This window comes from Thermobia domestica, chromosome 15 (assembly GCF_964235325.1).
Source record: "Thermobia domestica chromosome 15, izTheDome1.hap1.1, whole genome shotgun sequence".
NCBI lineage: Eukaryota > Metazoa > Arthropoda > Insecta > Zygentoma > Lepismatidae > Thermobia > Thermobia domestica.
In genome coordinates this window covers 580,141-595,825 of record NC_137468.1, presented here as the reverse complement: position 1 = coordinate 595,825, position 15,685 = coordinate 580,141, and the positions used below count along the sequence as shown (strand labels likewise).

General features: G+C 35.3%; 1 protein-coding gene across 3 annotated transcripts in view; it reads left to right on the top strand.

Annotated features, from left to right (window-relative positions):
- The window catches only part of Cap-D2 (CAP-D2 condensin subunit), a 111,776-nt gene that overhangs the window by 74,380 nt on the left and 21,711 nt on the right, over positions 1 to 15,685 (top strand). For all 3 annotated transcript variants that reach the window (XM_081741213.1, XM_081741211.1, XM_081741212.1), the window contains exons 18-22: positions 1,409 to 1,741; positions 4,262 to 4,386; positions 6,618 to 6,744; positions 9,807 to 9,934; positions 15,430 to 15,569. In XM_081741213.1, coding sequence (XP_081597339.1) covers positions 1,409 to 1,741; positions 4,262 to 4,386; positions 6,618 to 6,744; positions 9,807 to 9,934; positions 15,430 to 15,569 — 853 coding nt within the window. The remainder of the gene's footprint in view (positions 1 to 1,408; positions 1,742 to 4,261; positions 4,387 to 6,617; positions 6,745 to 9,806; positions 9,935 to 15,429; positions 15,570 to 15,685) is intronic.

Sequence of the window (15,685 nt, the reverse complement as noted above, 5' to 3'; positions counted from 1 at the left end):
TATATTGTGGGAATAAACAAAATTACGGATTGGATTCGCAAAGCGAAACAACGAGGAAAGAGAAAGAAGATTGAGAAGAGTGAATGGATTTCGTAACTGTGTAAACAGGAAACAAATAGAGTTTAATGAAGAACCAAATAAATTAAAAAGATCGAGAAGTAGAATTGCCAATGGCAGTCGATTTAGAAAGAAAAAGAAGAATTAGGATACGCCATAGATTGAAGAAACGAAATAAAGAAAAGTAAGAAAACGACAGTCTTAACTGTAGGAGCGAAAGGAAATAAGAGAACCAACAAGAACGAAAGATCAAAAGAGAAAAAATAGACTGAGGAAAACTGAGCACTGAAAGCCTTGAAGAAGGAAAGAAAGAAGAAATAATTTAAAGTAAATAGGAGATAATAGGATGTTGATCATAAAGGAAAGAAAGGAAGATAAAAAAAAAAAAAAAAACTAGCGTTGTGTATATTGATATTTCCTTGTTGGGATTTGTTAAGTATTGACATTTTCCGTTAAAACTTATTGTTGCGAGGTTTTATCTTGTTGCGAACTTTGTTAATAAATGCTAGGTTAATCCTTGAATGCATGATGCCAAGTGGAGTAGTTTGTGTTTGTATTTTATTATGTGTTACACTAACGTATGGAGCACTCCTTCCGAATAAAGCTTCGTGAAACAAATTTAGGTGGTACTTGGGATTATTTACATCTCATAATTTATATAAAAAATGTAATTATTTCCGTAGATGTATGTACTATATATTGTATACTTAACATAAACAAAGGTTTGTAATTGTGGTAACATTGCAACCTACCTGTCAACTACTACTGCTACGCAGGTACTAAAATTTAGAGATGTGAGGTCCGTACTCTATCTTAAAAATAGAAAGCGGTCCGCAACTCGGAAGTAATTGGGAACCATGGGTATAGAGTATCTGTAAAACATAAAAAAAATGAAAAAAACTTAGTGTTGCATTAAAAAAAATACACGTACTCTTATATTACGTGTATTGCGCTGACAGGACACCAAAGCTCTAAGAATCATTTTATATGGGCCTGTGTCATATGCTTACTAGTGACGATTTAGATATCACTGTGATTAATAACTTAGCAGAACTTGTAATTTGAAAAGAGACATAAGAATAGGATCTCGGTCCAAGACATTCAGACTTCATCTAGTTACTCTTTGTAGAAGTCAACTTTTGTGTTCTACCTTGTGTATCAAGAATTTTCTTTTTTAATTTTGTATGGAAAGAATGTATTAAACAATATCGAGGAAGAAATGTAAAGAGTAATTATGATAATCTAAATTCCAAAATAACTCATTGTTCCATATTGCACGGAGTCAGTTCTTGTGAAATACAGATCTTTAGAAATATGTATGATGTGCTACATAATTGTGTTGTATTTTCAGTTGGCTGATCACCCTGACATCATCTGCGGCAAAATGATTAAAGAGATGCGCTCGAAGATTAAGAATAAGGAAAAGGAAAAGGGTGACGAAGGGGAAGAAGAGCTATTGTCGCAATGCCCTAGCGCTTTGCTGTCCCGATTCATCTACGTGTGTGGCCACATCGCCATCTGCCACCTCCTCCACCTGGACGTTCATTTATACTGTGAGCTCAAGCGGAGGAACTTCGTCAGGGAAAGCAAGCAGGAACAGAAGGGCAGAAAGAAGGAGAGAAGAGCCAGGAAGTCTGCCATTTCGGTTGCTTCCTGTGCCTCCGAGACTCCAAGGAATCCAAAGGTAATGGTTCATCTTAGTTATAATAAGGGGAAAGGGCCAGGAGGGTCTTCCATTTCAGTTACTTGCTGTGGGTCCGATTGCAGGCAATTGCGTTAAAAACGGTAATCCAGTGGTTCTCAACCTAATTCCTTTCACGATCTTCATTTTATCACATCTTTTTGCCAGCGACCCCTTATAATTTCTGGTTTGTAGTAAGCGTGTGTAGCCGTTTTAATATACATATTGCGGAGATCTCACGATATTCATCTTTTTCTATAATAGTAGAATTTATTTCTTGTATATAGTGGATACAGTAACTTCCCTAAAAGCGAATGGATTAAAACCAAATTTGGTCAGTTCAGTCATTCACAAATATTGAATCGGATCCGTCATACTGTTTCAAAATGGAGGCCTTTGGAAAATTTTAAAACTTCATAACTCCCTTAATTTTATGTCATATGATAAAATAAATAAAGTGATTTCTAATTTTGTTTTTTAAAACTTCAACAGTTGTTTCTAAAAGATTTGATAATGTGCGCCACGAAGATTCAACCGGACATTAACGCATTAGTGAAATCACATCATGCTTAGGTATCTCATTAGCTTTCGATTTTAATTGTATTTAAATATACAGTTCTCATTAGTTTTATATCGTACCTCTTTCATTTAAGTTGATTTTTAAACAACTCTACACCTGTTGAAAATATTAAGTAGATCTATTTTTTTTTTTTTTTTTTTTTTTTTTTTTGTTGTTGTTGTTGTTGTTAACAGTATGTATAAAAATAATAAATGTGCCTATCATAACAGAATTCAAAATAATATTTAAAAATATTTTTGGATGTTAGATTCTAATTAGATTTATCTCTTTCGCTTATCTTCGTGACCCCCGAGTTGAGAAACCCTGCGATAATGTATTAGAAAATTCTGAAAATAGACCTATAGACAAATACGTACTTATTAAATCATTCAATGCGTCTAGTATCATATCTTATGCAACACTCAAGGTCTGTTTTTTTGAACTTTGCTCACACCTCATTTATAGTAAGAGGAATGAGTTTCAAAAGCAGAGAGAAAAAGGCTTGTATCTTGACTGAGAAATCTTTTACCAAAAAAAGAGAGAGTCCAAGACGTGGTATAAATACGTTAGTACCTACACGCGTGCATTTATTTCCTCCTGCAATCCAAATTACGAGAGGGAAATTGTCGCTAAAAATGCATGGATATTCAGTTAACTGAAACTTGATAAAAGTGTGTGAGAATCTTTAATTGTGTGCATGTGCGTGCGCGAAAACACTCCTCACAGCAACGACAAGTTTCATTTTTAATGCGCATTCTTCTTCTTCTTCTTCTTCTTGTTCTTCTTCTTCTTCTTCTTCTTATTATTATTATTATCATTGCCCAACAATGTCTTAATTTTATAATAAAATAATATTTTACTTATCTTAGTATTGCGTTTCCTTGACGGCATTTCAGTGACTATGCTTTAACTTTGATGTTGTCAGTATTTCTGAAACGTAAAATTGAACAGGAAACAATTGCATTTTCTATGTGTCTTCTATAAGTAATAAAATATTCTCGATAATATCCTTACATTTGTTATGTATCTGAACAAAGCTTAAATCACTAAACTATCAAAATACTTTTTGTTATTAGCTAAATTTGTTTCGTTGGAAAACTCATTAAATAATTCGTATACAGATTTTTTATTATAGATAAAATCTTTCATAGGGTCTTTACACCTTTATGGAGTGCTGAGTCATTTAAGTGTTTGGGTAATCCTGATATACATGTCTTTGGCGACTCTGATGTGTTTTCTAGTCTTACAGCAAGTACAAAAAAATTCATCCCAAATTCTTGATGTGATGACATTGGGAGCTAGAGCGACATATACTTCTCACTCTGTATTTTTAATAATGTTGATATAATTAAGTGATTTTAGCTTTCTTCAGGGGCACAAGGAATTGAAGGATATTTTCAGGAATACTTTATTACTTATAGAAGGCAAGGAAGTGTAATTGTTTCCAGTCCAAGTTTACGTTAAAAAAAAAAAAAAAAAAAAAAAAAAAAAAAAAAAAAAAAAAAAAAAAAAAAAAAAACTGAATAGGTGAATGTTGAAGCACAGTCAGCTGAAATATCGTCTATAAAAATAAAAATTATGCAATATTACAGTAAGAAATATATATATATGTTTTTTAATAAATCATAAGTAATTTGCTATGTGCATTGCTTTTGTTTGTTTATTTGTGTTTTTGGGCTTTTGGCATCTACGACCGTTTTAGTTCGTCTCGTTTTGACGAATGATCACACTACCCGTAGAAGGAACTGGTCTGGGGCATTTATGTTTAGTGCCATCTCGACATTGCCTGATGTGAATGAGGAAAAACCTTAATCAGGAAGGGTGGCCTGAAAGTGCCTTTACACCTTTCCGTCTGAGTGTCTATACTGGGAATCGAACCCGGAACCGCTCGTATACTAAATTTTAACTTGGTTAGAAAACGTAGATGAAAGTGAACCTAAGAGTTTGTTTGTGTTGTGTTCTAGGATTTGGAAGGAGATGATGAGCTAAGTATGATAGGTGCCGTTGCTGATGATGCTGAGGCTGAAGCCATTCGTTCAATTTGTGAATCACACATTGTTACTGGAGGAAACTTACTCTCCCTAATTAGGTAAGACATCTACTTGATTTCAATACTGAAAAACTAATGGAAGAAGTCATCGCTTATCTATATTTTAATCTTTTGAAACCTAACCCAATCTTAATTTCTGTACATAACTATATTGTTTGATAATAATAATCAAATTAATCTGGATGTGTTGAAAAGTTCACGAAAAACATAATTGTTTCCTGCTTCGGTTATGGGCCTTCGTTAGTATTCAGTAAAGAAGAAGGAATAAAAGGATTAATGGGAAGAACATAAACTAAAATTGGCAGAGAGAAATAATAGCATGGGGTAAAACGTCTATTGGTGAAATTATTTAAGCGAAGTATGCATTAAGAAAGGCGTTTTATAGTGCTTATTTTTTGTACTTACTAGCGTTTCCAGTTTTCCCGTAAGTTTTACGTTGTGCGTTTTTCATTTTCCCCTTAAAATGATTTCTTCCGTGGGTTATTATTATTATTATTATTATTATTATTATTATTATTATTATTATTATTATTATTATTATTATTTTTAATAAAGCAAATTATATTCCTGGATATGTATAAGTTGGTGCGTAATGCGATTTTCTTTTCTTAATGAGAGGAACTGCTTTCTCACATACCGTTAACAACTCAACGTATGTTTTCTCCATTGGATATAAATCCTGAATAGAGTAAACATTATATTTTCGTAGTCATTTCTTTATGTTTGCCCGAGCGTTGACTGTGAAACAAGTTATCACTCTCGCAATAGCTTCTTCCAACGACAACAACACAGAAGCTACATTCAAACAATAACCTAATAATAAATAATTATAAGTACTGTCAGCATCACTTGGGGATTTCAAAACTAAGATTGAAATACAATACACGATATAAAACGATGTATATCAAAACTCCGTAGACCATATGCCCAACACACAGAATAACAGCGAGGTCAAACCATCACAACAGATATATAATGGAAAAATGTATATTATTGTGATTTTACATACTTTTGCAGAATTATACAAGGTAAAACTAATATTTAATATTCATGTTAATACAAAATTATGTTGATAAATATTTCAGTTGTCAGTTTTATTTCAGCAGTCCTTGACGGTTTCTTGAATCTTGTAGGATTCCGCCGCGAAGGACGAGTTGCACACCGTTACCTTTTGTTTACCCAGTCATTTGGCGCGCTCACGTTATTCTCCCACCATAGTGATGTAATTACAGGCAGGGAACTATGATTGGCTGCTGGTTGCTAAGCACGAGCGTCTATGCATCACAGCGGGATGCTAAACAGAACAGTTTTATTCTTCATAAGGAAATAACAGCCTTTAAAATCATAATAATTAAACTTCTGAAAATATACTATAGCTAAAAAAATAATGCAGTAAATGTTTATCACAAATGGCGCCCAACATGCCACAGGAAAGCTTCTGAAGAGATGCGATTAGCTAGATAATCCTGGAGTTACGTATAATGAGCACCAACTGTAAGTTGTTCAAAATATAAACTGACCCTATTCGCAGTCCACACAGGCACTCGAGGGTTAACTCTGTGTTCACCAAAATAAAATATCATAGTTCAAAGTTATATGAGATAGATGTTCGTTATTGTTAAGATATCGAAATAAAAACATGAATATTCACTCGAATGATTAATACACAATAGAATATCAGACACAATAGAATTGGTGCAATGTTGGAAAGTAGATTTTTATTATATCACAATATTGCGAGCGGTGATTATATTAAATGACAAAAACCGGAAAGGCTATTTCTCACCGCAAAATAGTGAGTAATAGCCTTTCCACTTTTTCCCATTAGATTTTTATTGTTTATTGTAATTTATGATGTAATGTCATTGCTTGTCAAGGCTTCGTCCATCGAGATTTAATTTGAGTTCTTGGTCCTTGCATCTGCGGTGATAATAGGTCTCGTTCTTCATAATCTTTGGGTTGGGAGACAAAAAACAAAATTTCAAACTCAATTTCAGTTCCCGTCTGAAGTCCCAAACAAATGTAAGAAAATGTACTTTTCTGTTATCGATAGTAAGGTAAAGAAAATTAGCTCTGTTTACTTTAACATAGATATAATCTGTCATATTTCGTTATGCTTAACTAACACTCATATTTAATGAACCTTGTAATCCTGGAAGAGTTCTTACATTCCTATAAAATTATACTAAGAATATAACAATCTTCTTCAGATTCCAAGAGCATTCTACTTAATCAAAATTGTCTCCGTCTTAATATTTATTTATTTTCAGCCCAGCAATTGTACATATTTGTACCAATCCGAAGAAATTCAAGAATACAGAGCTTGTAACGTCAGCTACGTTAGCACTTGCTAAGTACATGTTAGTTTCTTCCACGTACTGCGAGGAACATCTACAGGTATGAAAGTTATGTTTTAAAATTAGTATACAGTGAAACCTCTCTTAACGGACACATCCATAATACGAACAGATTCTTTTGTACCGACAAAAGAATATGTATTTGGGATAGAACCTTCCCTTCATGGACACGGACAGGAATTATTCTCAGTTCTGAGTATATCTGCGATAGAGTACAGAACAACTAAATTCCTTTCCCACAAAATATCTGTCATAAGCCAGAATAACCAAGTTCTTTCGTCCACAATAAATTACTTTTTGATGGAAACCTTCAATGAGTAAAAGCGATCAGGGAGAGCCAGTCATATGGCGAAGAACTGCAGAACTTCTTTACTTCCCTGACAAATTTTCTGCTATATTCCTTGGAGATTTCGTCTTTTCTTTCCAAGTATTTTCTCTGTCACCCTGTTTCGAAAACACCACATGATTTAAACATTGAATAAGTATGTCGATATTAGCTATATTTACCTGTATAAGTAAAGTCTTTACTGCATGTTACAACTACCGAATGAGTCGTGAAGAACCTAAATGTGTATAATCCCTCTGTAACAGACAAATAATTATGTCCCATACGTGTAGATAGGGCTCGTATGGTCATAGTGATACATCGCTTTGTGCTGGAATATCAGAATTAAATAAATTGTAGGCCAACATAGTAGATTATTCCTATTGGTTGATTGTGTATTACTGAAACAAAATTGATCAAAGCACTAAATATTAAGAGCACTAAACTTGAAACAAAGACAGTGATTCCTTTATTGGTCGTATCGTTACTGGGGACGAGACTTGGATTTAGTTCATTAATTGTGAAGCTAAAAAGTAGGCAATGGAGTGGAGGTACATCAGTTCTCTCTCTCACACACACAAACAAAATAAAATAAAATAAAACTTGCAAACCTTGTCGGCTACTTTGTTTTGGGATAGGGAAGTTCTGCTAGTTGGAACTTTGTGGAACTTAGTGCGAAAAGTACCTCTTAAAAATATTGTGAGACATTACAGAAGTTGCGAAGAGCAACTCAAAACAAACCCCGAGGAAAACTGAGTATGAAAATCCTGCTGTTTCACGACATCGCCTGCCCACACGAACTCGGCCGAAGGATTCAGGAACTTTTACAGGCTTTTCATTGGGAAATTTTCGACCATCTGCCTTATAGACCACATCTCGCACCAAATGATTACCACTCGTTTCCTCACATGAAAACCTGGCTAGTAATGCAGTGCTTAGGTGAAGACTCAGACCTTCAGGCGGGCGTGCAGGAATGGTTGAAGTCACAGGCGGCAAGTTTTTATGCCAATGGACTTTGTAAACTTTTTCATAGCTATGATAAGTGCCTAAACTTGTATGGTGACTATGTCGAAAAGTAGTGTAAGTGTCGCTTCAAAATATATATGGTAAAAAAATGTCTACTTACACGTGTCTTCTTTTTATTTCAAAACGTGAGTCACTTTCGAAATAGCTCTCATAGTTGATTATCAATTGTCTAATAAAAGCGGTATTTTTAAATTATCGCACGAGTGATAGTATTTTATGTTTCGGAGAAAACAAAACAGGGGCATTTGGAGTTTTGAAGGGGGAAGATTATGTAAATCGAGGACCTTATCCTTAGGTTTCCGTTATTCACAGGTTTGACTGTATAATGGTGTAGCTTGTATTTGTCAAAATGTGAATGCGCAAATAAAATACATTTTTAAAAATTGTGGGAATCAGTAAGTATTTATAGCAGCATGAACAATCTTTCTAAAATTACTAGTAACTGCTTCTTAAAGTCTTTTATTCACCGTATTCATTTCTAAACACATTTGCTATGTTTTCGGTGGTCACCTGTTCTCTTCTTCTGAGTCTTTAAGAAGAATAGAATATTCAGTCGGTCCAGCAACAAAAATGAATGAGAAAAATGTATTTTAACTCCGTGTGTACGCCTATTGTACAGTAATTCCTTGGAGCATAGCTGTGTAGTGGGGCTAGGAGTCATTCTACTTGTGTGGTCCATCGATGATACACAATGGAAACAGATATACATCCCGCCAGCACAGTCATAGGCGTCAACGATATTAACTCACTAATACTTAACAGTCGATTGTTGGTCTCAGTTCTAGTTTCTACAGTTGCGGTACCTGTTACCTGTTTGTTGTCGAGAACGTCTTCGATAGTATCCGGAGAGTAAACAAGGATCAATTAGTCATTTGTATGGGACACATTAACGTTCGTGCGTGTGTTCTCCGTAGACGTAGAGGTGGGCGAAGGAATTGAGCATATGTTGTCCTCGTCATACATTGTATTTGGGTGTGAGGAGCATTGCTACCATCCCGCTCGCCTCTGGTCCTTCTTCACGAATTATGGCTGGCGTCGTCAGCCCTGTCCTCCGACCTTACGAAATCATCTTTCAACATGATATTGCATTCCCACACACTGAGAATCTGAGCTTGATACGCTAAGTCTCCCTATCGAGCACATGTGGGACATAGGTTGCCGGCAATGTCTATCGCTAGTTTCACCAATAGCAGCAGCGAGTGTAGGATCCAGACATTCACAATATGTACAATCACTACCTGCCCGGACGTCTGTTTGTATGTAATGGCCAGCTTGCCTTTGGTACATGAGAGAATTCAATGTACTGTATTGTTTCAGTTTTCAGTTCAAACTGTAGGTCTCGTCTTATATAGCCACGCTGGTAACTGTTACCTTTTTTTAGTTTAACGCTCCATGATTATGCTTCAAGAGTAAGGGAGACAATGATGATGACTATGGTGAATGAAATGTGGAATAAAGAAACGGAAGACCCACGGACACTGTGTCACTTTCGGAGACTTGCTATTAAGGTAAGAGATTTTTCAGCACCCTGTATAGCACGTTCAAGATGTCCCAAAAGTTGTGTAGGAATTACTACTACCTACTATCACCTCCTTGTGTGCCAACCTTGGACCAGATTCGTAATTTACTATGAGTGTTATTAGATGCATTTCCATTAATGTTTGCCAGTGAGTGAATGAAGTTGCATGGTTTGTAGTGCTAGCATGCTGTTGACCAAGTGTTTTAAACATTAATTCCTTCTTTTTTTTCAGTTGTTAATAACAATATTAGAGAAGAGCCCGGAACCAATAATACGTTCCAACACTATCGTAGCACTTGGTGATCTGACCTACCGCTTCCCAAACTTAATCGAGCCGTGGACACCGCATCTTTATGGAAGGTAAACTCTATTCTGTGCTTCCAGGCAGTTTGTCGATTTAAAAGTATTGTGATTCATATTTCAATGTGGTTGTTTCAAAATAGGAAAAGGGCCATAACCATCTTTACTTAGCATTAATTTTTTTTTTTTTTTTTTTTTTTTTTTTTTTTTTTTTTTTTGTTAGTGAGTTAAATGTAACCAATTAGAGCTTATAATTAAGCAGGAGTTTAGCCTATATTGTGTGTAATGGACAGAAGGCTCACAAGCAACAGCTAATTTAGATTAAAGTCATTAACTTTCCAGATATGTATTGGTTGTCCTTACTGGTAGTTAATGCATATAAGTCAGTGGTCCGCAACCGGTGTACCGCAGCAAGTTGAGAGGTGTAGCGCGAATGTTTGCCTATTGTAAAGCTAGGTTGCCATGGTGCAAGAATCTTGTACTGTCAATAAAAAATCTTGCAGCCCCATCTTTCTATTTACTTTCTGACAGCAAGAAAGATGTCTTCACTCATACAGCACTGCACTCTAGTGGACAAATAGTGAAGAATCCGTCGTTTCGGAAGCGGCGAAACTGTGTTTTTTCTTTATGTCCGTGGGTGGGCGATAGCAGGTAGGAAGTAAGAAGACCGAGAAAGTTGAACATGGTTTGACTCCTTGCAAGATGAAAAAATTGTTCCATGTCCCTTTCAAGACTATGTTTACATGGAGGAATATTGTAAGGTTGCAAGATTTTCTTTAATGACAGCTACAAAATTTTTGCAGCATAGCAACCTAGTTTAAGAAATTAATTGTATTTTTTTATTATTTTATCACAGTTGCAGTGTTCCGTGTACATATCCTCAGCCGCTGTACTGATTGTTTAAGATGATGCTTGTTTTGTATTTTACATGCTGCAAATTTTTACATATTTGAGAAATTAAATGTAAATTATAAATTCACAGTTGTTATAATATCATAGGTAGTTTATTCATTACTAAAATATTTGTACTTTTCGTCTTTACTGCTGATTTGTGATTCTTTCGATCGCATGCATTTTGTACACACCCGTTCCACATTAAAGCTACTGAAATTATCAAAATTTTCCCTGTCTTGTATTGTTTTATTACGATGTTTTGGTCCCTTTTTATCAGTGCTTCTTGAACTTTATTACTTTCTTCCTGTATCGATGAGCCCACCCATTGTTAGACATCAGTACCATATGTGTCACTTCTTTTGAAGAGTAAATGTCCCGAATCTTACAATTATCTCAATTGTGTTTTAGTTGTCATCTGAAGTAGTCCGAATATTGATTGCTGGTCAGTAGTTACTGTTGCTATTTTCTGTTAAAACTATATTTTTTCAAGATGGACGAATTCTTTGTACGAGTGGAAGTAGTGAAAGTATATTGAGCCAGGAGCCTAAGAAAGAATGTAAAGTTAGTGCACTGACAGTATAGTGATAATTATTTACCTTACGGTTTCTTTTGGTGTGGTGATAAAACATGCCCAATTCCCAAGTGTATCGTTTGTGGTGAAGGATCCAGTAATGCTGCTATGGTTCCAGTAAAATGAAACGACATTTATCAACAAAACATTCTTCTCTGGCAAGCAAAGATCCCGAGTATTGTCTGTTGTTGCTATAAAACGAAAACCAAAGAATATTCAAGACAGCTAGTACGTGTTTCGGAGGAGGAAGCCAGTTATAAGGTAGACGAACTTATCAAAAATATATATAAACCTGAAACATTGTTAATGTCTGCTTGTAAAGAAATGGTAAGAACAACCCTGGGCTCAGAAGCTGCTAGTCAAATTTCACACATTCTTCTCTTGCTGACACTATTAGGCTCTGAATTATTGAAATGTTATGTGACATTAAAGACATTATGAAGGAAAAAATCAACAGCAGCCAGAAGTTCTCACTTCAGATCTATAAGTCCATTGATATTAGCGGCCACGCTCAATTTCTTTTATCAATTAAGATACAATAGCTTTTTGTTGTTGCAAAGAACTTCTTAAGGGAGCCACCGGTGAAGAAATTTTTTTTTGTAACTAATGAATATGTGCTCCATAATGAATTAAATTGGACAGATTGCGTTAGTGTTTGCACAGACGGGGTCGCTTCTATGACAGGCAGAATGAAAGGATTTGTAGCTAAAGTGCCCGAAGCAAATCCTAACATACGATGTGATCATTACCTCATTCACCGCCAAGTCAAGTCCTTACTATCTTCTCTGAAAGTTGTACTGGACGAAGTAATAAAAGTTATGAACATCGTTAAAACAAAACCCCTAAATTCTAAACTTTTTTCTATCTTGTGTCAGGAAATCAGAGCATACTACACTCCTACAGAGGGTAGTTATTACAAGGAAAAAGTGAATTTAAAAAGGAGATCGTACATTTTTGAACGTTGAAGAGCATAAGTATGCGGATTTATTTGCACATAATGATTGGATATATTTCTCTTATAAAGAACATTTACAAATCCTGCAGGAGAAATTCAAAAAGTATTCAAGATTTCTACTGGGTTTGTGATCTGTTCGCTGCGAATTCAGAACATCTTCCAATTAATATACAAGATCAACTCATAGATTTAAAAGCCAATAGAACATTAAAACTGAAACTTCTCGAAGTTCCTTTAGATACATTTTGGTTGACAATAAGGAGTGAATACACAGCTACCTCCAACATGGCAGTTAATATTTTCAACTACGTATTTATGTGAACTAGGCTTCTCGACGTTGATTGAAATTAAAATAACAAACAAATCCATCGATGAAGAAATGAAACTTGCATTGCCAGCGTTGTCATAAACTCGTTTGTACATTATTTTGGCTGTATGCGGCTCAAGCAGTTTAATTCTCTTTTATTTTAAAAGGATTGTCACTTGCAAGCAGACTACGTTTCTATGTGTGCCTTTTCTCGCTCAGAGGATTCAGACGACTGGCTTGACCTTGGCCAGCGCTTCTCTAGCCAATCACAGCTCTTTCCGCTCTTACGTCACCCAACACGAGAAACTCACGCGAACAGCGAGAACTAAATAGATTTGGCGGTAGGCAACACTACTTGGCGCCGAGAGACAAGAAACGTAACAGCTCGATTACCTTGCTGCAGAACATAATCACATAACAATGTAATTTATCCTTTTATATTCCAATATATAGAAACCATCGATACACAATTCTAGTGTAATATCTAATACCTAATATAAGGTGATGTAAGTATGGTTAATTATTAAAATTTTAAGTCCATTTGTGCGTATTGATTGTGATTTGCATGTTGTATCCTCAAGCCTGGTGGTAATCAATTTATGTGCATGGTACTGACAATAATTCCTACTTATTGTTTGTGGTGTTTATTATCCTTCGAAAATTATGATGCTGAATCTTTGGTGTGTAAGCATATTTAAGGTTGTATTTAGAATCTTTGCTTATGTGTAGTTGGCGTTGAAAGTAGCTATTACTTATAATAACTTGTTTCATCGTCAACGCTCCAGCAAACGTCCTATTTACGACTATCTGATGTAATGTTTGCTCTCTTAGGATTATCATCCTACGGAGTAAACGTTATAGCGTTTCTTATGGATCAGCCACCTGTCTGCAGTTAAGCAGGCACAAGTATCACATTGAAAGTACGAGAAAAATTATTTACTGTAATAACAATAGAAGAGTGTTTCTGCAGTAGAATAACTTCATATATGGTGCTTGAATCTATTGACTTTATTTGCTTTAATTTATTTCATAGATTGTTAATAAATGCAGGATTCCATTTCTGTTTAATAATAATAATAATAATAATGTCATCGCGAATTCTGTCGAGGAATTTGAAGCTTGAAATATAAAAGCGATATCATGGCTGTTGTGCTGTATGGCTGCTAAACATGGTCGCATACTCTGAGGGAAGAATGCAGACTGATAGTATTTGAGAATAAAATCCTGAGACGAATATTCGAACCCAAGAGGAACGGGAATAGGAAATGGCGGAGACTTCATAACGAAGAACTGCACAATTTATACCGTTCACCTGTGATGTTTACTCCATAAGGTGGTAACCCTAGTAGATCAAACATTACAGTAAATAGTCATTAATCGAGTTTTTCACCCGAGCGTTAACGATGAAACAAGTTATTATAAAAGAATAGCTTCTTTCATCGCTAACTACACATAGGCAAAAATTCAAATAACAACGTTAAGCTTACGAATAGGACAAAATTTCAGCATCGCTTAATCTGAAAAATTAAATTACAACAATAATTTGCTAGCATTAATATATATTCCGTACCATGCACAACAAGGCGAACGAACATGAGGCAGCAATTCTCGAGTCAGAATAACACTAATGATGCGCACAAATTGGAGATTATATTTAATATTAACGCTATACCTACATGTCTTTACAAGTAAAAGGTAATATTATGACAGCAAAAAATGTTGATGTTTTTAGATTGTGAAAATACAAACGGATGTGCTCAATATTACATTTTATGTGACTTGTTTCAGCAGCGATGAGGTGAGTCTCTTCCTTGTAACTCTCTTGGCGCCTAATGATGGCTACCTCTCGCGTTTTCTCCTTGTTCTCGCTGCTCACGTGAGTCCCACCTACCATAGTGACGTCAGCACAAGTACGATTGTGATTGGCTGCCGTTGATTGCCAAGGCCACTGGCTGCTTCGTCTGCTCGTTGTTGATATACATCCGTTGCGAGACAACGATTATTTACACTGTTTGTTTAAAGATAGCAGAATTTTAAAATAAAAAGGATTAAATTATCTGAGCCGGGTACACCAAAAATAATGCACAAATAAGTTTATGACACACCCTAGTTACGGTCATCAAGTCTAGGAGGCTCAGGTGGGCAAGTCATGTATGAGCACTTAAAGTTTTACTGAAAATCCAATCAGAAAACGACCATTAGGAAGACCTAGGCGCAGACGAAAGAACAATATTAAGATGGATCTCGCAGAAATAGGAATACAAAGTAGAAGCTGGATTCAGTTTGCTAAGAACAAAAAACAATGGAGAGCTTTCGTAAACGCGGCATTGAAACTTCGGGTTCTATAGCCTATAGAATTAGTTAGTTAGTTAATATCTACCTTGAATTGAAATATTTATGCTAAGAAGGTTTATGCTATGTAGGTTCAATATTTATGCCAAAATGAGAGTATGTCACGTGCATTTCAAGCTAGGAAGATGAAAATCGGAATATCAGAGTGAACGGTATAAATTGTGCAGTTCTTCGTTATAAAGTTTCCGTCATTCCCTATTCCCATTCCTCTTGGATCAGGATTTTATTCTCAAATACTTTCAGTCTGCGTTGTTCCCTCAGAGTATGCGACCATGCTTTGCATCCATATAGCACAACACGCATGACTATATAATACGTTTTGGTGTGCTGCGTTGAGTCATAAATAATTCATGCTGTACCACGAGTAGAAAAAGGTTGCGAAACTGATTTAAATTATTATTATGTTCTTTATTATACGAATTGGAGTGCCATTATAATGAGTCCCTAATATAATTATTCCAACTTTATTTTTCCAGATTACATGATGAGTCTTCAATGGTACGTTTAAATACATTGACAGTATTAACGCATTTAATCCTCAACGAAATGGTGAAAGTCAAGGGTCAGATATCAGATATTGCGTTGTGTATTGTGGACGCTAATGAAAAGATTGCAGGTAATTATCTTCTAATATCTATGTTAAGTATATATATCCTGAAACGCCTTTTACAATTTTTGAACTAATAGATAAAAAACGCTGAAATTTTTTATGATGCAAATTTGGAAAGCTGT